This window comes from Sinocyclocheilus anshuiensis, unplaced genomic scaffold (genome assembly GCF_001515605.1).
Source record: "Sinocyclocheilus anshuiensis isolate Anshui unplaced genomic scaffold, SAMN03320099.WGS_v1.1 scaffold1468, whole genome shotgun sequence".
Classification (NCBI taxonomy): domain Eukaryota; kingdom Metazoa; phylum Chordata; class Actinopteri; order Cypriniformes; family Cyprinidae; genus Sinocyclocheilus; species Sinocyclocheilus anshuiensis.
In genome coordinates this window covers 618,585-642,850 of record NW_015546129.1, presented here as the reverse complement: position 1 = coordinate 642,850, position 24,266 = coordinate 618,585, and the positions used below count along the sequence as shown (strand labels likewise).

General features: G+C 37.3%; 1 protein-coding gene across 1 annotated transcript in view; it reads left to right on the top strand.

Annotated features, from left to right (window-relative positions):
* The window catches only part of ankrd26 (ankyrin repeat domain containing 26), a 40,301-nt gene that overhangs the window by 8,884 nt on the left and 7,151 nt on the right, over nt 1-24,266 (top strand). Inside the window, exons 12-41 of the mRNA XM_016502959.1 lie at nt 104-2,124; nt 2,372-2,486; nt 2,603-2,667; nt 2,943-3,042; nt 3,791-3,840; nt 4,283-4,358; nt 4,440-4,484; nt 4,837-5,142; nt 5,240-5,317; nt 5,413-5,486; nt 6,174-6,923; nt 9,014-9,237; nt 10,528-10,722; nt 11,090-11,120; nt 11,309-11,450; nt 11,533-11,746; nt 11,826-12,009; nt 12,222-12,368; nt 13,773-14,159; nt 14,406-14,987; nt 15,494-15,646; nt 15,863-16,038; nt 17,636-17,729; nt 17,979-18,005; nt 18,562-18,639; nt 19,140-19,274; nt 21,682-21,794; nt 23,323-23,464; nt 23,622-23,681; nt 23,743-23,934. Coding sequence (XP_016358445.1) covers nt 104-2,124; nt 2,372-2,486; nt 2,603-2,667; nt 2,943-3,042; nt 3,791-3,840; nt 4,283-4,358; nt 4,440-4,484; nt 4,837-5,142; nt 5,240-5,317; nt 5,413-5,486; nt 6,174-6,923; nt 9,014-9,237; nt 10,528-10,722; nt 11,090-11,120; nt 11,309-11,450; nt 11,533-11,746; nt 11,826-12,009; nt 12,222-12,368; nt 13,773-14,159; nt 14,406-14,987; nt 15,494-15,646; nt 15,863-16,038; nt 17,636-17,729; nt 17,979-18,005; nt 18,562-18,639; nt 19,140-19,274; nt 21,682-21,794; nt 23,323-23,464; nt 23,622-23,681; nt 23,743-23,934 — 6,956 coding nt within the window. The remainder of the gene's footprint in view (nt 1-103; nt 2,125-2,371; nt 2,487-2,602; nt 2,668-2,942; nt 3,043-3,790; nt 3,841-4,282; nt 4,359-4,439; nt 4,485-4,836; nt 5,143-5,239; nt 5,318-5,412; nt 5,487-6,173; nt 6,924-9,013; nt 9,238-10,527; nt 10,723-11,089; nt 11,121-11,308; nt 11,451-11,532; nt 11,747-11,825; nt 12,010-12,221; nt 12,369-13,772; nt 14,160-14,405; nt 14,988-15,493; nt 15,647-15,862; nt 16,039-17,635; nt 17,730-17,978; nt 18,006-18,561; nt 18,640-19,139; nt 19,275-21,681; nt 21,795-23,322; nt 23,465-23,621; nt 23,682-23,742; nt 23,935-24,266) is intronic.

Here is a 24,266-nt window from a genome sequence, read left to right as displayed (position 1 = left end):
CAGCACCCTTAAGGTAACCCTCACTGTGTCTCTTTGTGGTACATTGTCTAACTCTTCTCTTCTTTATTGTTTTCATTCAACCCAATCCACCCTGCCATATCAGGTGGGCAGAGTGAGTTAAAAGAGCTGCCTTCTGGCAGTAAACTAGATGTGGAAGGCAATGAAAGTCCAGAGGATGAATCTGAAGAAGGTGAAGATGATGAAGGTGAGGATGACGATGATGGTGAAGAAGAAGAAGAAGAAGACGAGGAGGAGGGAGAAGAAGATGAGGATGATGATGATGATGAAAACGATGAAAATGAAGATGATGATGAAGAGGGAGATGAACAAGAAGAAACTGCTGTGGCTTGCGAGACAACAGGCCTTCCTGGGTTGCCCAAAACCGTGGCTCTTGGTACAACAGAGCAATCAGAAATGGCTAATGAAAATGTCTACCAACCTGGACGGGACATGATGGAGGATAGTGTCTCAGGAGATAGTCCTCTGAAGGTCAGAACATATCAAGAAGAAGAAGCTTCAGAAAAAATGGACATGAAAGAAACAATTCCTGAAAAGATGCTTTTTGGAGGTCTAATTCCAGGGATTCTCGATTTAGAGGATGGCTGTCTTGTGTCAGCTGTCAGAGTCAAGGCGAGATTCTCTGATGAGGAGGACAACAAGGAGGCCAATGATAGTCCAAGTCCTCCCGCAGAATGTGAAACTTCTTTACCAAGTGTGGACAGAACATCAAACAGAAATCCAGTTGAGAGCAAGAATGAAAACCAAAGTGATGATGTTGATTGGGAGGATGATGACGATGAAGATGAGGAGCTGTTGAAAACTGAGAAGAACATTTTAGAAGTGGAGACTTCTCAGGGGACAGCCATTGAATGTGATCCACAACTTCAAGATGAAACTGATGATGTTCCTCTGAGACAAAATGAAGGAATAACTGATCTTGACACCAGCAATCTGGATGTTCCTTCAGGATCACCTAAGTCAAAGGCTGTAACTACTGCAGATGAGGATGAGGATGATTGGGATGATGTTGACGAGGAAGAAGAAGTGCAAACAAAGAAGCCACTGAACCTATTTCTGACATTGCTGGGACAGAAGGAACCAGAGAGCCCTGAGGTATCTTGGGAGTCTGGCTCAGACAAAAGTGATGGGACGCCTGAAGGAGATAAGGAATCAAACATGGAGATGCCAAATGCAGAAAAAGACCAACATCGAGAGGCTTTGGTTCAGGATGACAACACTTCAAAAAGGGCATCTTTAGAACCTGTTGAGCACCTTTCCCAGAGTCCTTTACATGAAAAACCTGGGTGCACTGATCAGAGTGATGACAGTGGAGCTATACCAGTGTCCATGATTGTTGGTCAAAGTGATGAAGACCAGAGTATAAGTCAAGAGCACGACAGCCAAGTGAAGCAAATGCAGTATGACTTTGCAAGCGGCTCGGTCAAGTTTTCTGAAATAGATCAGATCTCTGATGTCTCTGACAATGAATCTCTGTCTGAAGAATATGATGTATGTATTAATGATGCAGATCAACCACAGGCTTCAGATCTCTCCAATAGTAGCCCAAAATATTCTGCCACTTCAAGTCCAGCACAATTTGAAAAACCATTGTTGATGAGATCTCTCGCAAATAGCCCCAAACCATTAAATGCAATGAGCCCCGTTCCAACAAGTCCTAGTCCCAAACACGCACCAAGTCCAAGGCAATCTGCTGGACTCAGTCATCAACATTCAACTGCAACTAGTCCACAAAACTCAAGTTCCTCAAGCCACTCACCAAGTCCCCAACATTGTAGTCCATCAACTCCAATGATTGTCCATCTGGATCAAGACTCACAGGACATGATCAAATCTACAAATCCAGAATCTCCTCAACATTCAAGCACTGACTCTCAAGTTGAGGATGACCTTTCCGTACAGTTCGCAGATGAACGCTCAACAGAGGTGATTGAACCAGAACCAGCTCTTCAAGAAGAAATCCCCTACACCGTCATAGATGAAGTTGATCTCACTTCTGATTCTGATGAAGATGATGGTGAGGAACAACTTGAGAAGTTGCATGAACAGAGCTCTGTAAATAAATCTGTAATGGAAGAAAGACGTTCAAAGCACGGATCATTACAGGTACTCAGGAGACGATGGCTAGAATAGCCATAGCTTGTGGATAGAAGTGGTTTGTAGTTATAGTTTCTAGATGTGGATGGGATACAAACACTGAAGATGCAACTGAAGATCCCACTTGCTTCGTCTTTTATTCTTTTATGTATCTAATCTCGTTGAAGTACACCACTTCTATGCTAACAATTTATTCTGGTTTGAGTGTAAAATGCTTGCCGTTTATACTGGTTTGCAACTCATCTTCTTCGAACAGGAAGAGGCCTCCACAGAAGATGAGGAAGAGGAGGATGAGAGGGAAGAACCGGAGGAAATGTGTGAAAAGGCTAAAGATCCTCAAAATGGTGGTACTAGCAAAGAAAAGCGAAGAGGTACATTTTCATCCTTTATGGATTTTACAGTCAAGTTTTTGGCATTTAGTGACCATATAGAGGTATATAATGTATTACATGACCATATATATAACATTCTTTGCATGTTTTTCCAGATTTCCTTTCAGAATTGGGACTCGAAAAGGAAGATGAAAATGACGACTCTCCCTGGGATTCAGAGGTCAGTCACAAGACATATTAAACAAAGCAAAGCAGGCGAAATCTCCATACAGTAATGCAGTTTATACACACAATCACCCTAAAGCAGGGTTTCCCCAAGCTACAGGTTAGAAAATACAAACAGGTTAGTGATGGAACTGCAATGGGTCAGTGGAATTGTGATAATAAATTATCAAATATAAATGAAAAAAAATAAAAACAGGTTGTGGTCCTCTGTTCTAAGGTCACCTGTGACCACATTTCATCCTGATATGTTCTCTCTTTTTTCCCTCACAGTCTGGTTCTGAGAGCCCACAGAAGAAACAGGCCAGTGCTCCACACACTCCTGCCAAATCACATAGATCTATGTCCAGTATTTATGAGGAGTATACTGAAGGTATGTAAGGCATTTCTAGTGTTTTTTTTTAAAACATATAAAAATATGATTGCATTTTAGAATGCTTTGTCTGTGTAGCCTTCTGCAACCATTTCATGCTTAAAAATATACAAAAGATTGACACTTTCCATTGCTTCTGCTTAACAGATGTTTTTACAAGACTTGCTATGCTAAATTATGCAAAGTTTAGGTTATTTGTAGATTTGCATTTCATAATCTCATTGAATTCCTTTGTAGACTTCTTATACGTTCCCTCCTTCGTAAGAGGAGGGAGGAACGTTAATTTATTGAGAAGTATAGGCCAGCCAGGAGGCTGCAGGCCGATGGGTAGGCATTCATGATTTGCTGTTGTCCTGCTGGATTAATCATCACCGTTATAGCCGTCACATTAACATCTTGTCCTCAGATCCTGATCCTGATGTTTTATGCATCTGTTGTCATCTGTGCATTCAAGGCATGTGATGTGACACGGAATGATGCTCAACTAATACATGCTTTAGTGGGGAAGGTCCATCGTTGTTGCTCATGTTTACAAGATGAGTTTATTGAAATGAACATTTACAGAACTGTTCCCTTTATTGTGTTTGAGTATTTGGCCACTCTCAAACCCCAGTTCACAGGCATCATGGGAGACCTCCATCACTGCATGTGCATGCCTGCGTACTCGCTACATGGAAGCTTGTCTTTGTCCATTGATTTTCATGTTTTTTGAGGAGAGTTTTGAACCTTGTCCCTTCTTGCCTTTCAGTTTTAAGAAAGGATGAGGATGATGAAGAAGAGAAGGAAACTGAAATACCAGTAAGTATCATTTTGAAATTATTGGAAGTTATTGAGCTTGAATTGCATTTCATGAAGAACTAATGTTTGCAATGCAGTTTTTGGTAAAATGCATGAATGATTAGATTGTCAATAAAGCAGCGTCAGCTGAATTAATTGAAAAAAAAAAAAACACTTTGCTGCCCTGCAATGTTAATTCTATTAATATTAAATACTGATATATTAATATTAATTATATCAACATATATATTATTATAATTTTTATTTATTTTTTTAAATATCATGTCATATAGTAGAGAAAGGCGCACAATTTTCAGGGAATACATGTACTGATTAAAAATATTTATGGCAATTTTTATCCAAATAGTTTTGGATAAAGCCATCTATCAAATGCATAAATGTCAAAATATATATATATTTTTTTACTTTTGAATTTTATATTTAATGCATCTTTTTTTCACAGCCTAAAGTGGTCAAAAGAGAGATCGTGTCTGTTCTTAGTAAGCTGATGGATTCAAAAGAAGCTAATAAGAAAACAGGTCATCTCATTTTTTTAACACAACAATTAAATTATATTCTTACATGTTTGGCTTCTCATTTAAACATCTCTGTTCTTACAGATCTGATGGAAGAGCTTGGTTTGGGGGATGCTGATGATCTTGAAGGTAATCTTGATGTTCTTCCTTCATTAAAACATTTCCTGAATCCTTCCTGAATCAAATTTTACACTCAGTGAATGTTTTGTATGTCTGATGTGTTCATGCTTTTGTCTTAATTTACACAAAATTAAATCACCAATGCCCTCCAGATCAGATACTCACGCACTTATGCTCATTTATAGTTCTGCTGATGCTTGCTAATATCAAAGCCAGGGCCTAGCAGTTAGTGCACATGCCATGGGCGACACAAGTTTCATTTCAGTCAGAATGTCGATGAAAAGTCTAAAGTTCCACACTGGCTATGAAGATATTCTCATTTAGGTCTGCATTTATCATTTATTTGCTCTGCCTCTCATAGATGCTTCAGACTGGGACTCTGCCAGCACCACCAGTAAGGCCAGTAAGAAATTCCCAGTTCATAAGCTGGATGAGGAACCCGTCTTTGAAAGCCCAGCAGCTTCCGCACTACCCATAACATCCGAGGAACAGGACGTGGACACCAGAGAACATAAAGAAGCCAGTCCAGAGAGAAACAAACCCACAACCTCAAGCACAACACCTCTACCTAGTCCACGATCTCTCAACCCAAACGCCAGCTCAAAACCACAACCACTGCCACTGCCACGACTGCGCTTGGACTCCAATCAGAGGCCGGAGAGTGAAGGTAGAACTCAGAAACTACAAATCTTAGATTTATTCTCTTAGCTTTTGAGGTGATTTCAATAAATATATATGCTGATACAAAATTTATTTAAATACAGAATCGGACTGGGATTTGGAAACTTCCAGTCCAGCCAAGATGACAAATTCACTGCCAAACGTCGCTGAGCCTGATGCAGGTAAATCTCTTCAATGTGAGGGTGAATGTTCAGGGTTTACTATACTTCTCACTGTATTTTATATTATGTTGTAATGTGTCTGAATTTCTCTTCAGTTCATCGGCAGGAACCCAAAGCTGAAGATGTCGAGAGTGAAGACAGTTCTTACGCAAGTGAAGATGCAGATCAGGTGGGCAATTCATAGAATAAACAAGCTCTGTGGATTCTGCCAACTTTAAATAAATTAATAATAAAATAAACATAAAAATCTGATTAAGCATTTCATTATTGAAAATGTCTGCAAACTATGTGCCAAAATTAAAACTAAAACTAAATTAAATGATTTTCATATCATTTACATTTAAGAAATCTTTTTAAAAGTTGAAGTTGCTATTTCTTTTTCACATTTGCCATTTTATTTTAATATTGCATTTAATTGCATTTAGGATTGCAATTGGGTTTCATTTAATTTGATAGGGATGATGCATTGTGTTACTGTGAAAAATTACAGTATATTTAATATGACTTATGAAACGCTTAATCAGATTTTCATTTTATTAATTTATTTTAAATTGAAAGAATCTGCCTTTTATAAAACTCTGCCTCTTCTTACTAAATTAAGTGTTGAAAATAGAGTCTTAGTTTTGCCCTAGTGGTAACTGGAAGCTCCAGTGATGTGGATTTGGTCTTTAATGTCACTACATGTTTCCTTTGTGCTTTATTTTAGTTAAATGTGGTGTTTGTGACAGTGATACAGTTTAATTGTTGGCACGAGTCATGTGCATGTGTCTCAAGTTTGGTCTGAAGTCCTTGTCAACCAGACTTGTTGGGTTTTTCATTGTTAATTCTATTCTTTTGTCTAATTGTGCAAACAAAGGCAAGAGAGGCATTACAAGCGTCTTCTGTAGACATAAATAGGCCGTCTAACCTTGAACCACTGGAGCGCCCAACCTCTCCTAGAGAGGACGAACAAGAGGAGAAAGCTGATGAGATTCCCTGGGAGGAACGCTATGAGAAAATATGGGTGGAGAACGACAAAAAGGAGACCAAGTCCCAATACAAAAACGTGGCTGCTGAACTAAAAGAGAGGTTCGGAGAACTGGAGCACAAAGAACCACTGAGTGACCTTTCGAAACAGGAGTGGAAAGAAGATGAAGAGGAAAAGAAAGAGCTGGAAAAGGAAGCAGAGGACGAAGATTCCAGTGAGGAAGAGGGAGAGTCAATAGTGCGGCCCATCGCCCTGGCGAGAAGTGCCATACTTTTGCCCATCCCAGAGCAGAGAGAGTCCGGCCTGGAGGACTCGCAGTCTGAAAGTGTCCACCGCACGGTTAGTGTTGAGGTCAGCGATGCAGAGCTTCCCAGTGACCAACACAACCCTCAAATCATCCCAGAAGCCCTAACGGATGAGGCCCAGGAGCCAGAGAACCGAACAGATAACACTGAGGAACCTGAGAGTGGAAGCAAAGATAAGTGTCCACTAGAATCTGCAAGCGACAAAGAACCTGAAGAACTTCACAGACCTTCATTGCTTGTTGAGAATGAGCTACAAGTCCCACCCAAAGTTCTAGAAGTGCTCTCTTCTGACTCCAACGAGGTTGATGAGGGCCTGTGGAAGTCCAGACTTGAGGTATGACCCCGGGAGGAGTCTCAGACAAACTTGTGTAACGAATGAAGACTTACAGTGATGCCTCTGTCTTCTTGTTCCTCATTCACATAAACTCAAAATGTGAGGGAAAAGCTCTAGCTTCAAAATCAAAACCGTCTGTTAGTCATCTTGTAATGCTGACCAGACACTGACAGGCCAAATTACACAACTGTTCCCTGTCTCTAGTTCTGCCAGTCATTAGCTCTGTTCCAAACCTAGTGAGCTGCCTACCCAGACAGCATTTTAAGACATGACATGCTTCTTCTGACATGACATGTTAATTATGTTGCCTTCTGAGATACCTTGTAATTTTAAATTTGCAAATATTTGCATTTTATACAGTATTGAAAGTCTTGAAAAAAGTTCTAAATCAGTCTAATGAAACTCATTATTTGTATGTTCTATGTATTTTTATCCTTATTAGAGTGTCATTAGCTTAGCAACATGCCAACTCTTGAATGCAGTGCAGCTAATTTAACGCATTTACATTTTATACAGTACTGAAAGTATGGCTAAAATAGTTCTGAATTAATCGAATTAAACCCATTATTTGTGTGTTTTATGTGCTTTTATGCTTATTAGAGTTAAATGTCGTTAGCTAAGCAAAGTCAGTTGTGAACATTCTCCCGTGTGCTTTATATAGCAGCTTTCTGCCTATATAAAACCTTTCAAATCAGTAATTTATGATATTCTATGATGGTTATCATGGTACCTTAGAAGGCAGCTACCTATGTAGGCAGTAGTCAGCGAGGCAGCACGCTAGTTTTTGAAAAAGCTATTATCTTGTGTTGTCAACATTTTTTGTACTACCATTTCAACTCATTTCACAATGTTTTCAAATAATTTACATTCTTCATGCATTTTAACACCCCATGAAATCTGTGTTTTTAGTATTATATATATACTATTATAGTATTTATTAATATTTTGAATGAGCTTCTGTTTTTATATTTTCGTTTTTTAATTTAATAGTTAATGTTTAAATAATTTAGTTTTTCTATTTAGCTTTGATGGATTTTTATTTCCGTTTGAATTGTATTAATTTTAGTACTTCGACTTAAAACGTATTTTCATTTCCTTATTTTCAAGTTTTTTAAGTTTAGGTTTTTCATCTAATATTTAGATTTTATTTTATTTAATCTATTTAAATTGCTGTAAATGATTTTTGCTAGTTGTAGTTAACAAAAACAGCACTGCATGAAATAGACAAACACATTGTTCTTTTGTGTATTCATGCTTGGGAAGTTGGGAAAGCATACATCATATTGTTTTAATAGCCATCCTTTCGTTTAAATAATAGCCTGAGGAAAAATATGATTTGGGCTGCGTTTATAATGAGCTTTGCTCACTGTGCAGCAATAGATGTGTTAGACATTAGTATGCTTCTTGCTTTACTGATTCTTTTAAAGCATCTTTCTGATGCTTTGCTGAACTTTTAGGGGCATTTGAAAAGTTAATGTTCTACAAAGCTCTAAGTTTGATTTCATGGGGTCTTCAGTTGTCTCGTCTTGTCCTGTATATGTTTTAACTTGTGTGACCTGACCAGCACTTGTCTTGAATCTAGTCTGTCACTTTATTAAATATTTATTGGTTAATTTTATGCACTGGTGTCAAATGCTTCACTTGGGTGTCAGTTCACACCTGACATGAGCATCTGTCGTGTGCATGTGTGCCAAGGATTGCTTCCTTTAACTGTCTGAAGATCTCTCTTCATCCTCCTGAAGATCTGTCATACTAGTGTGTTTTCATGATGTGTCTCAACGGAGGAGTTTCCAACAACCATTTTTAACCCAGAACTTCTCCGTTGATGTTGGCTTGAAGTGTGTTTTATGTTTCTAGTGCTTCTTTTTAAATAAGAAAAGAAGACATTGTGTGGTGTTTTGCTCAGTTTTGTCTCGTATGTGACTGTATCTGAATGTTTTGCATGATCAGTTGACTAAATCAATACATTCATACACATTTCCCAGAAGTAGTTTTAAATCTAGAATTTCCTTATGCTCTTAGAGTAATGCTTATATGCATACATTAAAGATGATTTTAGCTCTCTCAACACATAATATCTTCTGTTTTAGGGTAATAAGGAACAGTTGGATGGTATGAGGGGAGAACAGCAGCCCAGTGCTTTATGGGATACTAGAGGAACCAGAGAAGGAGGTGAACTTGACCAAGGAGAAGGGAAGGAAACTGACAACAACTCTGGGAACCCGAAACCTCAACCGGAAGAGATGGCTAACGGCAGGTCTTTGGGAAGAGAGGGTAGTGTTTCACCAAGACATCTGACAAGAAGTCCAAGAAGGTACATATGTTGCATTACTAGATGGAATTAATGTGAAGGGAGATGTTTTTGTGATCCAATCACGTTGAAGAACTTTATTTTATTTTATTTGATTTCCTCCCTGGAATTCCTTTTATCCTGTAACTGTGCATGAACCATTTAATTTTATTTTAAAGGGGTCATATGACGTTGCTAAAAAGAACATTATTTTGTGTATTTGGTGTAATGCAATGTGTTTATGCGGTTTAAGGTTAAAAAAACACATTATTTTCCACATAGTGTACATTATTGTTGCTCCTCTATTCCCCGCCTTTCTGAAACGCGTCGATTTTTACAAAGCTCATCGGTCTGAAAAGCGAGGTGTGCTCTGATTGGCCAGCTATCCAGTGCGTTGTGATTGGCCGAATACCTCAAGCGTGTGATGGAAATGTTACACCCCTTACCATACTGTGATGCCATGTTCCGGAGCGACGAGACAAAAACATTAAAACCCATTATAAACGAGGCATTTGTTGCATCCAGTGGGGACATAATTACTGATTATAATGACTTATACTGTCTTTTTACGCGTTGCGTATCACGCTGCGTAAACATAAAACCATGTCTGCATTTGTGATCAGAGAAACGACAAACAAGCGCTACTCTACACTGCTCAAAACTCACGTTTGAATCATCAGTGGCAAATCCTTTACATATGAAAATGTACTTACAGACTGTGAGTCAGAAGCGCTAGAATGTCCTTGCAAAGTTGGAACTGCCCCACTTTATGGAAACAGACACCGGCATTGTAGGCTACTCTCCCTGGATCAGGAAACAGTCCTCGTCCTCCATAAAACGCGCTGCACACATCTGAATAATTTAGTCTTTGCAGCTTTACAGATCTTCTTTATGCACCAAGAGCTTGTAACACTTCAAAGAGAAAGGAAAAATTGAAATTGCATCATATGACCCCTTTAAAAATTACTGAAAAAAATACTGAAGACACCTTGAAGCAAAGAGCTTTCAGCAAATGGGTGATAGATCAATACACATTTTTACAAAAAAATTTTCATTCTATTTCTAAAGTATATGCATGTATAAAAAACATACTCATCACATAGTCATCACATACAAGTATTGTGTTATTTTTATTTTGTCAGTTATGTTTCATGCTAATGGAAAATAGTCATCAGGCTTTTGCTGAAGCTTTGAATTTGCTTCTGGTGTCATCATTGCTGTTTCCCTGGTGGAGGGCATGCAGTTGCCCTTTTTTTTTTTTTTTTTTTTTAAATCTTTCATTTTAACTTCATGATGAGATCTGTGCACCTCCAGTACTGACAGGGCACGACCACATGGTGAGGAAGACGAAGAGGAGGAAAAGAAAACTGTAGGTAGCCAAGCCAGAAATCTCCGTGTAGCTCCCCCTCTGCAGGGCAAACCCTCCCGACCTGCGACCCACCATAACGGAGACCTCGAGTCTGTTTTTGATGATAGTACTTTAAGTGAGCTATCGGAAGAGGACAGGAGGTATACATGCAGTATTTACATGCTTTTTAATGTAATATATTATTTATAGCTCGATTTTATCTGTTGCAATGTTGCAGCAGCAACATTATAAGCATAACTGGGCCTGCACAGAATCTGTACCCACAGAATTCAACCAGATTTGAACACCTGTAATATTTACACCTGTAATACTTGCACCCACAATCAGTGTTGAATAAATGAAAGCAAATGAAAAGCGGGCAGATTCCATATGGGCCTTGTTATAACGTTTAATTTTTTTAAAGAGAATACTGCATTATATCCTCATTTTAGAGCACCAAACTTGCTCTCCGGTAGACTGGTGTTATCTGATAAAGCATAAAATCATGTTTTTTCTTTGTACTGACAGGTCCCCTTCTTCAAGGCGTAAGAAAGAGCAGGTGAGCTTTTGTCTTGATAAGGTAAACCTCCAAGTGTTCGTTTAAGGGTTTGTTTAAGACAGTGGTTACCAAACTGTGCACTGACTTTTGAGAATATGAAGGAAAATGTTACTCATAAATTTACCAGTTTAACACAGGATACTCAGTGTCACACATGTGTTGTATTGACTTTATTGTCTCCTATGCAGAGTACTGGAGAACTGGAGATGGCAGATGATTTTGAAGATCTCACCCAGTCTTCTGACACAGCCACTGAGGAGCTGGAGACTCCAGTATCTGGTTACCACAATGCATCCCTGCTCTTCAAACAGCTCGACTCCAGCTATCTGGGTGAGTCAGTCAGCTGAAAGCAAACAGTTAAGTTCAGATGTTCAGCAAATGAAGATATTCGCCTGTATCTTATGTCCTGCAGACTCTGTGAGTGTGGTGAAACTACAGAACATGTTTCATGAGTACGAACGCACCATCCAGAGGGAGAGAGACAGACACAGCCGTCTGGCGGATAAAACCTCTCGGCTGGAGCAGGAACGCAACGAGTTCAAGATCCTGCTGGATGATATCAGAGGCAGCAAGTCCAGCCTAGAACATCTCAAACTGGAGCTGGAAACGGATATGAACAATCTCAAGTGAGCTTATCTCAGTGCATCTGCAACTCGCCAGGTTTTGTGACACTGACTCTCTCTTCTCTCTCTCTTCTCATGGAAGGTTCCTTTTGAGACAGGAACAGGAAAAGCATCAGAGTGCTCTCATGCTGTATAATAAAACCCGTGAGCAGCTCCAGAGGAAAGAGGAGCAGCAGCGAGCCGAGGCCGAAGAGTGTCACAAAGCCGAGCTGAAAGTTCGCAGTCTGGAATTGGAGATCAGAGCCCTAAAGAACAGCATCAAACAGGTCAACAGCAGCAGACTGTTAGATTTAGCTGGTAAAACCAGCTCATAACACCGTTTTCTCAGTTTGCTGATTTAATTTAATTTAATTTAATTTAATTTAATTTAATTTAATTTAATTTAATTTATGCATTTAACAGACGCTTTTATCCAAAGCGACTTGCAGTGCATTCAGGCTATACATTTTTTTGCTGAAGAGTGTGTTTGTGTGTTTAGCTTGAGGAGGACAGAGATGAGTCTCAGCGTCTTTTGTCTCATGAGCGCAGTGCTCGCACCCTACAGGAGGAGTTACTCAACAACCACCTGCGTAAGCAGCAGAACATTGAGAAGGAGAACCTTCGAAACCTCAACAAGAGCAATGAGGTACCGCTGCCACCTTTTCAAAAACTTTGTCAGGGAATATTTATAAATGTGCTATTTCTGTTAGCAACTAGCAAATTCATTGCAACTAACAAATGTATGTTGTCAAATATGCAGTGATGTAATGTCTTTACAGCCACATATGCAGTGACGTCAGAGCTTAACAATCACACATGCAGCAATGTCATAACTAAACTGCACATGCTGTGATATAGCTTTAGTCAAATACGCTGTGATGTAATACAGTCACATTTGCAGTGATGTCATAGTTTTATGGCCACATATGCATTGCTGATGATGTCATAGCTTTATGGCATATATGCAGTGACGTCATAATTTTATTTCCACAAATGCAGAGACGTTGCAGCATTACAGCTACATATGCAGTGACATCAGCTTAAAGGGATAGTTCACCCAAAAATGAAAATTACCCCATGATTTACTCACACTCAAGCCATCCTAGGTGTATATGACTTTCTTCATTCAGACTAATGCAATCGGATTTATATTAAAAACTGTCCTGGGTCTTCCAACCTTTATAAGCTTGACAGTGAATGGGGGTCGATCCATCCATCATAAAATATGCTCCACACGGCTCCGGGGGGTTAATAAAGGCCTTCTGAAGCGGCTTTTTAATAAAACTCAGATTGTATTAGTCTGACACAAGAAAGTCATATACACCTAGAATGGCTTGAGTCAATTATAGTGATGTCATTGCTTTACAAACATATGCTGTGTCATCATAGTTTTATGGCCACATATGCAGTGACATCATAGCTTTACAGTCAAATATGCAGTGATGCCATATCTTTACAATCACATATGCAGTGACATCATAGCTTTGCAGCTTTTATCCCATCCCATCTAAGAAACCATGAAGAGCATGAGCTTAATAGAACAAATTACCAATATGCAGTTATATAATATCTTTGCAATCACATATGTAGTCACTTCATAGTTACATCATCGCTTTACAATATGCACATCCCATCTAAGAAACCATGAATATGAACATAATTGAGAACAAATTTAAGCAATATGCAGTGATGTTATATCATTGCAATCACATATGCAGTGACGTCATAATTGAACATAATTGAGAACAAATGACCAATATCCCTAAATCAAATATGTGAACTTCATGATTTAGGTTTACCGCATAAGCAGTGAACTAAAACACAGTTAGCAGATCTTCTGTGTAACCCAACTGCTCTAATCCTGTTTGCTGGCATCTGATTGGTCAGATTTTAAGGCTTTATCCTAATGACCTGAATTTAGCCATTAACTTACTGTTACAGAGCCATTCACTCTTTTGAAACCAGGCCACATACTGTGTTGTTTTTAAAAAAAATGCTAAAATGTGTTTGTCGCATGTTAAACTGAGTTTATTACTGATGTTGTGCTCAGGCCATGTCCCAGCTTACAGAGGCATCGGACCGTGAGCGAGAGTTGATGCAACAAAACCGAGCCCTACAGGATGAACTGAACGCCGCTCGGGCCGAGCTGGACCACTCACAGTGCCACAGCCGACAGGAAGAGTCACGGCTGGCGGAGGAGAGAGACGTCCTACGCGAGAGACTGGAGGATGCCCGCAGGGACATGAAACTGAGTGAGGAGGCCTTGTCTCAGACTGTGTTCCAGTACAACGGGCAGCTGAGCGCGCTGAAGGCCGAATGCTCAGTGATCACGGCAAAACGGGAGCACGAGAGGCAAGTGAGGCAGCAACTGGAGGCCGAGGCCGAGGCGAGCAGGGCACGACTGCAGGTGGCGCTGCAGGAGGCCGAGAGATGCCAGGTCAGCTTCAACTCATTTACATTTACATTTACATTTAGTCATTTAGCAGAAGCTCAGTCTTTGCCAGGTTGAGCTGTAGGTGATATTCTTTCATCCATGCCGAGATGTCCGCCAGGCAGCCTGAGATCCGTGCAGCTACCGTTAGATCATCTGGTTGAACTAGTTGATCATTTGTGCTAAACTAAAGGGAAAGGGATTTTGGGAACTGCTATCAATTTGTCTTTTATTATTGTTGCAACCTCTCAGGCATCACGCACAGATGCAGAGCGCACTCTCCAGCGAGACCGTGAGGAGCACCAGCGGGCGCAGGAAAAGCACATCTTTGAGTCCAGTACACAACGGGACACCATCCAGTCCTTGTCCCAGAAACTCAGCAAGGCCGAGGCGCGCGCCAACAGCCTGGAGAACGAGTGTCACCGCAATGCTCTGACCATCGCTGAGAAGGGCGTACTGTTGGAGACTCTGGCCCGAGAGAAAGACCAGGCCCTGGCCAAACTCAAAGAACTGGAGGCCACGGTACTGAACGAACGGGAGCAGGCCAGCCGTGCTGGGGCCAGACAGGAAGCCATGCAGGAGAGACTGGCCCAAGCTCAGAGCGAGAACGCGCTGCTACGACAGCAGCTGGAGGAGGCGCTCAACAAGGGCTCGGCGAAGGATAAAGCCGTTACAGATGTGCACCAAAACTTTGCCGAAATGCTGAACCAGTTACGTGCAGATGGAGAGGAGAGAGTCCACCTGGTGGAGGAGAGAAGCAAAGAGCTGGCAAAGACAAACAGCGAGCTGAGAGATCAGAATTACAAACTAGAGCAGGAGAAAGCTGATAGAGAGGTAGAGGACACTGAGATTTTCTTTTTTTTTTTCTTTATAAATGGCTCTATCAATGTCTATTGTAAGCGAACAACATCATGTTGTGTCACTAATGGACACATCAGATGTAAGACTGAGGCTAGACAGCAGCAGTAAAAAAGTAAATTTTATGGGTTAGTTTAGCTTAGAGTCATAATTTATTAAAATTATAATTAAAATTAATACAAAAATCATTTTAAAATGTAAGATAATTATTAATCAATAATAACAACAATAATAATATTTAAATATATGAGATACAAAAACGATTTATTTTCAGAAAGACTGTAGATTTGCAGTATGACAAAAATAGAAGTGGGACATTGATCAACTGAAAGGTGCATTGCAACGCATCTGGCACTTCCATTGTAGACTGTTTTGTGGAAGTGATCTACTTTTCAATGTGCTGCACACGTCCCTGTGTAGACCCTGTAAAATGTAATGTAAACCAAATCAAATGAGAGTATTAAGCTGTTGTTTTTTTGCAGAGTTCTCTGAGGCAGCTGCAGCAGGAACTGGCCGACTGTCTGAAGAAGTTGTCCATGTGTGAGGCTTCTCTGGAGGTCAACACACGGTACCGTAATGATCTGGAGGAAGAGAAGGCGCGCACACTCAAGGACATGGACAGATTGAAGGGAAAGGTAACCATTAATCTTCTTATACTTCCTGAAAACCATCCGATCAGCTTGGTGTCAATCATTAACAGTGCAATCTGTATTTAACTGGAGTAGCTTCATTCTCAGGAACAATAAATGTTAATTTATTGATTTCAGCAATATAAATAAGTGGGGTCACCACACTACAAGTCCTTTCGTTTGAGTTGTTTGCTTTTATACTTTGTTTGTGTTCAATTGCAGCTGCAGGAGTCTGAGGAAGTGTACGTCCAGGCCGAGAGACGCATTAGCCAGCTGAAGAGCTCTCTGGACGACAAGGAGCGAGAAGCCTGCAGTACCGCTCAGAAACTAGAGGAGGCGCTAGCTGCTTCCACAGGCAAAGAGCAAACCATTAAACAGCTGGAGGAGGCGGTGCAGAGGTACCATTAATTCTGTAAACTGGGTCCACAAACACTCACTCATTGACTTCATATGATACATGTCACACGGTAACAACAATGGTACTGATATAAGTGACGTGAGGAATTAAAATCACAGTTTATTACAACATCCCTAATATATATATATATATATATATATACATGATGGGTGTGTGTGTATACAGGGCTTTATGCTTACTTTTCTTTTTAGGAGCACTTATGCTCCTAATTTAAAATATTTAAGAGCACAGTCAAAAAATTCAGGAGCACCTACTGATCAATATTAATAGGTGATATTTGACTCCTTAAAGTGATTTACAGGGGCATTTTTTTTTTACCTTTGCCATTTTTTCTAACTTTATTAAAAGTGTCATCTTTTATGTCAAATTTAAAAAAAATTCAAAATTAGATAGAATAGTAAATAGAATAAAAAGAATAAGTTACCGATTAAATGAAAACAGTATTAAAATTCATTTGCACTACAGAGGTGGCAAAGAAGAACACAAAAGTGGCATGTAGGTATATTTACAGACGTTTAATGAGGCTCAGAGGAGTGCAATTAAATTCATGAATTCATGTTGAGATGAATGTTTTAAATATAAAATTTTGAATATAGAAATATTAAATGATTCACTTTAATAATAGAAATATTATTTCTATTTAATAACAGAAATATTAAATGATCATACTTTAAAAATGAAACTAAAACTGCCAGTAGGTGGCGGCAAGTCACTGATTTAACCACTGAATCATTCATTCAATTGATTCATTTGAACGGCTGATTCATTCAGGAAAGAAGTAAGTGACTGCTGTTATGAATTAAATTAATAAGAATATTAGATATTAGATTACATTAGATTACATATATTTATATTAATATTTACATATTTCTGTAGTCATTTATTGCATAAAATGTATTGTATATGAATATTCTATGAAATTAATATGAATATTTTATGAATATCTATATTCATATTTACATATCTAAGTAGTAATATATTGCATATTAAGTTATTGAATATGAATATTATATGAATTATAATATTCATTTAGTGCATGCCATTAAATTGTTGCATATGAAATTTACATTAAATAATTTGAAAATTGAATGAATGCATTTATATTCATATTTACATGTTTTTGCATAAAGAATATTCTATTATAATATTATTAACATAAATATTTTATTAATATATTTATATTTACATATTTGAGTAGTAATATATTGCATAATTTATTGAATGTGAAAAATATATTAATATATTAAGATTCATGTTCAAATTCATTTAGTAGTGCATACTATTAAGTTAAGACGTTTACATTAAATTAATATTTATATTATTTAATTAAAATGAATGTCTTCTAAATATATATATATATATATATATATATTCATATTTATATATTTAACTATTAATTTGTTACATAATATTAAAGTATTTAATTGGAATGCATTCAAATGAAGCACTGTGTTCCTCATCTTACATCCATCAGTTAAACAACACAAAGTGTCCATCATTATTAACTGTAATCATCTACTAAAATATCTGTTCATTAATGTGTGAAAATGGTTCATGTGATTATGATATATCTACAGGTTAGAGATCGAGAACGCCAGACTGGAGGCCACAGCCAAACAGCAGACCAACCGCATCGAGGTGCTTCAGAAGGGCTTTCAGGAGGGCGCTGTGGTGAGTTCTCTCAAATATCACTCATTTAACCACTAGTTTGTGAAGAAGAAGTGTCCTGACTCAACTGATAATGGTAGATTTAGACATTAATCCTGACAGAGCCTTACGTTTTACCCTCTTAAGTCACCTGAGCTTCACTTTAGTTGAACTCTGTTTAATTGTGCCAGTGCAGAATGAGCTGACTGTACATGTGAGTCAGTTGGAGAGGAGATTTCATGTAAACTGATGGTGTAGTCACTCTTTTCACAGCAATCAGGCTCATCACCTGGAGAAGGGGTTGGTATCAAACATCTAGCTGTGATTCTAGCAGTTCTTTCTTTACAGTGAATTACAGCTCTTCAGGACTTCAAATCTCACTGTGATTTACACTTGAAATTAACAAGAAACAAAAAAGTGTCTGTATTCTTTATTGCTTTCCTTCAGTTTGGTTGTTAGCGGGGTATTTTCTCTGTTTTGGTGGTGGTCTGTTTGCGGATTTGTTTTGATTTGCATTGATTGTAAACTCTCTTTCAACCTTCTGCATTTCTGGTTTCTGAGATCCAGTGTTGGGGATATTACAATATATTAATATATTACAAGTAACGCGAGTTACGTAATCAGATTACTTTTTTCAAGTAACTAGTAAAGTAACGCATTACTTTCCATAAAAAGTAACTAAGTAACGTAATTATTTACTTTTTTATGGAGTAACGCAATATTGTAATGCATTACTTTTAAAAGTAACTTTCCCCAACACTGCTGAGATCTAAAGTAGATCTAGATCAGCATGAAGTACTTTGCTGAGAGAGTGATCAAGGCCCTGTTGTGTATTGACATCTGTGATTGTTCTCAGGTCAGGAATCGTTTGGAAGATATTGTCACAAACCTGCAGAGCAGTAAGATGACGCTAGAAGAACAACTCAACCGAGAGGTGAACTTTATGACAAACATGTGTCACGTTGAGCTTCAAAGTGCACCTAAATGCAATAGATGAAGAGAGGATAGATTGAGAACATTTCAGTTTATTCATAGCAGTGTTATTTTAGTAAATTACTATTAATATTTTAAATTAGATTTTATTTTTAGGTTTTCTGATTCATTTTAATTTTAGAGAGTTTTAGTAATGTTACTAAAATAATTGTATTTTTAGTTGTAATTCTTTAAAATATGTATATATATATATTTTATTTAATTTTAGTAATTCACCTTCATGAAAATGGGAAATGTTGTTGTGGCTACTAGCTAAAATAAAATAAGTTTAATTTTTACTTTTTTTTAAAAATATGTTTAATTTATTTAGTAATGAAAATGTTTTTTTTTTGTTTTTTTTAATGTTTTTAGTCTTAGTTTTAGTTAACGATAATAGCCCTGATTCGTAGTGCTACAGGAAAGTATATTAACTATTTGTTTAATTGAGGTTCTCCTCTCCAGGTACAGAAGCAGAGTATGCTATCCCATAATGCCCAGGACTCACAAGCACTGTGGGAGGAGGAGCTAAAGAGCCGCTCACGACTGGGACTCCGCCTCTCTGAGCTGGAGAAAGAGAAAGGAGAACTGACCAATCAGGTGCCAGAAAGACACAATGTCCATCCGAAATATGTTACATTCAATTACAACAAATGATACAACAAATGATACACAAGTGGTAAAATGTTTAGTGACTTAATCAAAACAGCTCAATTAGCACATGAAAATTAATAATTTACATGTAACATGTCCATGAATGTTTGTTGCTTTAGTTTGAAATGTGTATATAAATGCACTATTTAAAAGTTTGGGGTCTTTTTGAAAGAAATAAATCAATACTTTAGCACAGATGCATTAAACTGATCAAAAGTAACAATAAAGACATTTATAATCCCAAAAATATGAAGCATCACAACCGTTTTCAACAATAATTAAATGTTAAACAACACAAATATCCTTTATGTATTTAATCCCATTCTATTAACCAATGTCTTTGCTTCTGACCTTCGATGATCCAGTTCAACCGTACTAATAAGCACAAATTACTCTAGACAAACATTTGTGTGTCTTTTTTTTTTATTGCTGAAGTGTGTTGAAATTTCTTCTTCTGCATTCTACTGTACGGACGTAAATTTACTTTCCCTTCAGCCTGAGGCTTATTCATTTCACTTTTGGTCTGAAAAGGCTTTTATATTTGCCAAAAATAGAACTTTTTTATTTAAAAAACAAACAAACAAGCCCTGTCCAGATTTAAAAAGTAACGCAAAAGTAACGTAACGCATTACTTTCCATAAAAAGTAACTAAGTAACGTAATTATTTACTTTTTTATGGAGTAACGCAATATTGTAATGCATTACTTTTAAAAGTAACTTTCCCCAACACTGCTGAGATCTAAAGTAGATCTAGATCAGCATGAAGTACTTTGCTGAGAGAGTGATCAAGGCCCTGTTGTGTATTGACATCTGTGATTGTTCTCAGGTCAGGAATCGTTTGGAAGATATTGTCACAAACCTGCAGAGCAGTAAGATGACGCTAGAAGAACAACTCAACCGAGAGGTGAACTTTATGACAAACATGTGTCACGTTGAGCTTCAAAGTGCACCTAAATGCAATAGATGAAGAGAGGATAGATTGAGAACATTTCAGTTTATTCATAGCAGTGTTATTTTAGTAAATTACTATTAATATTTTAAATTAGATTTTATTTTTAGGTTTTCTGATTCATTTTAATTTTAGAGAGTTTTAGTAATGTTGTTACTAAAATAATTGTATTTTTAGTTGTAATTCTTTAAAATATGTATATATATATATTTTATTTAATTTTAGTAATTCACCTTCATGAAAATGGGAAATGTTGTTGTGGCTACTAGCTAAAATAAAATAAGTTTAATTTTTACTTTTTTTTTTAAATATGTTTAATTTATTTAGTAATGAAAATGTTTTTTTTTTGTTTTTTTTTATGTTTTTAGTCTTAGTTTTAGTTAACGATAATAGCCCTGATTCGTAGTGCTACAGGAAAGTATATTAACTATTTGTTTAATTGAGGTTCTCCTCTCCAGGTACAGAAGCAGAGTATGCTATCCCATAATGCCCAGGACTCACAAGCACTGTGGGAGGAGGAGCTAAAGAGCCGCTCACGACTGGGACTCCGCCTCTCTGAGCTGGAGAAAGAGAAAGGAGAACTGACCAATCAGGTGCCAGAAAGACACAATGTCCATCCGAAATATGTTACATTCAATTACAACAAATGATACAACAAATGATACACAAGTGGTAAAATGTTTAGTGACTTAATCAAAACAGCTCAATTAGCACATGAAAATTAATAATTTACATGTAACATGTCCATGAATGTTTGTTGCTTTAGTTTGAAATGTGTATATAAATGCACTATTTAAAAGTTTGGGGTCTTTTTGAAAGAAAGAAATCAATACTTTAGCACAGATGCATTAAACTGATCAAAAGTAACAATAAAGACATTTATAATCCCAAAAATATGAAGCATCACAACCGTTTTCAACATTGATAATAATCAGAAATGTTTAATGAGCAGCAAATCAGTATATTAGAATGATTTCTGAAGGATCATGTGACACTGAAGACTGGAGTAATGATGCTGAAAATACAGCTTTACATCACAGGAGTAAATTACATTTAAAACATATTCAAATAGAAGACTGTTATTTTACATTAATTGTGTAACAATATTTCACAATATTACTGTTTTTGCTGGTTTTTGATCAAATATTTCAGCCTTGGTGAGCAGAAGAGAGTTTTGTCAAAAACATTAAAAAATTGCACCGATCCCCAATTTTAAATGGTAGTGTATGTATAAGGGAAAATATTGTTAAAAATATTATTAGATGAAGTATTTAATATCACACAGTGGAACACACGTCAAAATGGTTTGAAATGCCATGTCAACAACCCAAATATTGTATTAAACCTCTATTATTAAGCTTTTAAGAACAAGAGTGTCACCTGCATCCTCTCTCTGTGTTTCAGATGGAGCTCGAGAAGAAAAAGGCCAAAAAACTAGCCGAGCAGAAGAAATCTTTGGACACGCGTCTGGAGCAGGAGATGAAGAGAAACACTGACCTTCAGAAAGAAATGTACAGGTGACCCTTTAACCTTTAATCCCGACCGCTGCAGCTCTACACCTGTAGACGTGTTTGAGTACTAGAGAAGCCGGCAATGCGGATCCTCCTGCTTGCGAATCTGTGAGATACACGCATGAAGTGCGTATGGCTTTTTATATCTTACATTTGTTTAATTCACTGAGGACTGACTCCAAGCCTGCCTTTTTTTGCTGCTGTAGTGCTGTAGAATAACAAATCCATGTGTAGTGCTAAAAACCTTGATACAGCATTTGAAAAGTGATGTATTTCCATGTTAATTAAATGGTGAAGATAAGAGGGATCATTTGAAAACCAAGTTGTTTCACTGGTTGAGCAGGTTATTTAATTTTAGTGAAAGATCATAAAGAAATCACAATCACAAGACCTTTATGTTGACCAATATATATATATATATATATATATATATATATATTACTTATATACTATTATATAATTTATTAATATTTTGTATTATATTTATTGATAATAGCCTTTTGTTTTTATATTTTCATATCTCATTTAAATTTTAGTTTAATGCAAATATTCCCACATAGTGACCTAGATATGTGGGGGCGTGTTAGAACGAGCCGTTTTAGGGTGGTGTGGCAGAGTCTTAACTTTGATAAAGAATATCTCTTTGGTTTTGAGACTTTAGTCTTTGCAACTTTACAGATCTTCTTTATGCACCAAGAGCTTGTAACACTCCAAAGAGAAAGGAAAACTTGAAATCGCATCATATGACCCCTTTAAGGAGAAAATACTCAGCAATGGTGTTGATTAATAGATTGGCACATGGTTTGTCTAAAAGCATATTAAAAACACCACAAATAAACAACATAAAAAACATGATTTTCACTACAGGGGGACTTTAAGTAATTTTATGAGCTATTGTAATTTTTTAGCTTGTATTAAATAATTTTAAAAATTGATATCTATCTATCTATCTATCTATCTATCTATCTATCTATCTATCTATTAAAGGGATAGTTCACCCAAAAAATGTAAATTCTGTCATTAATTACCTTCATTGACATAAGTACCTATATCTCATGGTTTAATTGACTTCAAATGCAAGCAGAACAGTGTTATTTTTAGTATTATTTATATACTCTATTATAATATTTATTAATATATTGTATATATTAATATTTATTGATAATAAGCTTTTGTTTATTTACCTTTTTTTAGTTTTCAGTTAATTTAATTTTAGTTTAAGTAATTATTTGTGTGCTTTCATCATTTTTATTAGTTTGTAAAAAATATTTCTATTTAGCATGAATAATTTTTTTAGTTTTAGTCTTAGTCATTTTAGAACTTATTTTAATTTAGCTGCTAAACCAGCATTTCTAATTCTTAATTTAAGTCTGCTAAGCCAGCATTTCTAATTCTTAATTTAAGTTTTGCATCTAATATATTTTATTTTATTTAAAATTTATGAAAAAAAGTAATGGTTTTAGTTTTAGTTAACAATAACAACACTGATACAGAATGTCTCTAATTTCAGTATATCTTACTGTGTGTGTGTCAGGTTGAAAACTCTGTTGAAGACCGCTAAGAAGCAGCTGCGTGAACAGGGCGGTGGACAGCTGGACTCTCCTCTGGGCAGCTTCAGAGGAGACATGAGCCACCGGCTGGAGGCAGAGAGCGCCGTCAGCAGAATGAAGACCCGGGTACAGTCTCAGATTTAGGCATTTACAGACATTTGCAACATTTTTTGTAATTTTTAAGACTGTCAGATCAGATTAAAGTATGGAAACTTGATTGAGTCTCTGATTTCCTCCTTTTCTGCTTGTCTCTAATCCTGTGGTCACCCTTCCTCTGGCGCAGGTGGATGAGCTGCAGTCTCAGTACGAGCGGGAGGCGTCGCGCTGCTCGCGGCTGGAGGAGGTGCTGGTCGCGGCTGGAGGAGGTGAACAGACAGCTGAAGGAGAAGCTGTCGTCTGTGAAGAGCCTGAGCCGAAGCTACGAGCAGCTGGAGCGCAGCAAGAGTCAGCTGGAGGAGGAGGTGGCCAGTCTGCGGCGGCAGCTGGAGGCCGGTGTGATGGACCAGAGCCAGGCCGAGCAGTACCGCCGGGAGACGGAGGAAAGAGCCCGACAGGAGATCCGACACAAACTAGAGGAGGTCAACCTCTTCCTGCAGGTACATAACAAGAGTCAGAGACTCAACATGCACCATAACACATTCACTTTAACCTTGTGTTTATTGTTGTTACATATTTGTGTGCAAAGTCCAAAGTAAACGATCGTTAAGCACCAAATATAAGTGAAAAAGCAAGTGAATACAAAACCGTTATTGGCCAGTTTCAATCGCATAATGCGAAAATGATGTTCCTTTGCTCCTTTATTTTATTTTATTTTTTATTATACATTACGTACATTTCTTAAATATAAAATATTATTTTAAAAAGTAATTACAATTATTTTGCGTAAGCATTTTTCACTCTTTACATGCAAACAATGTCTTTTTTGTTT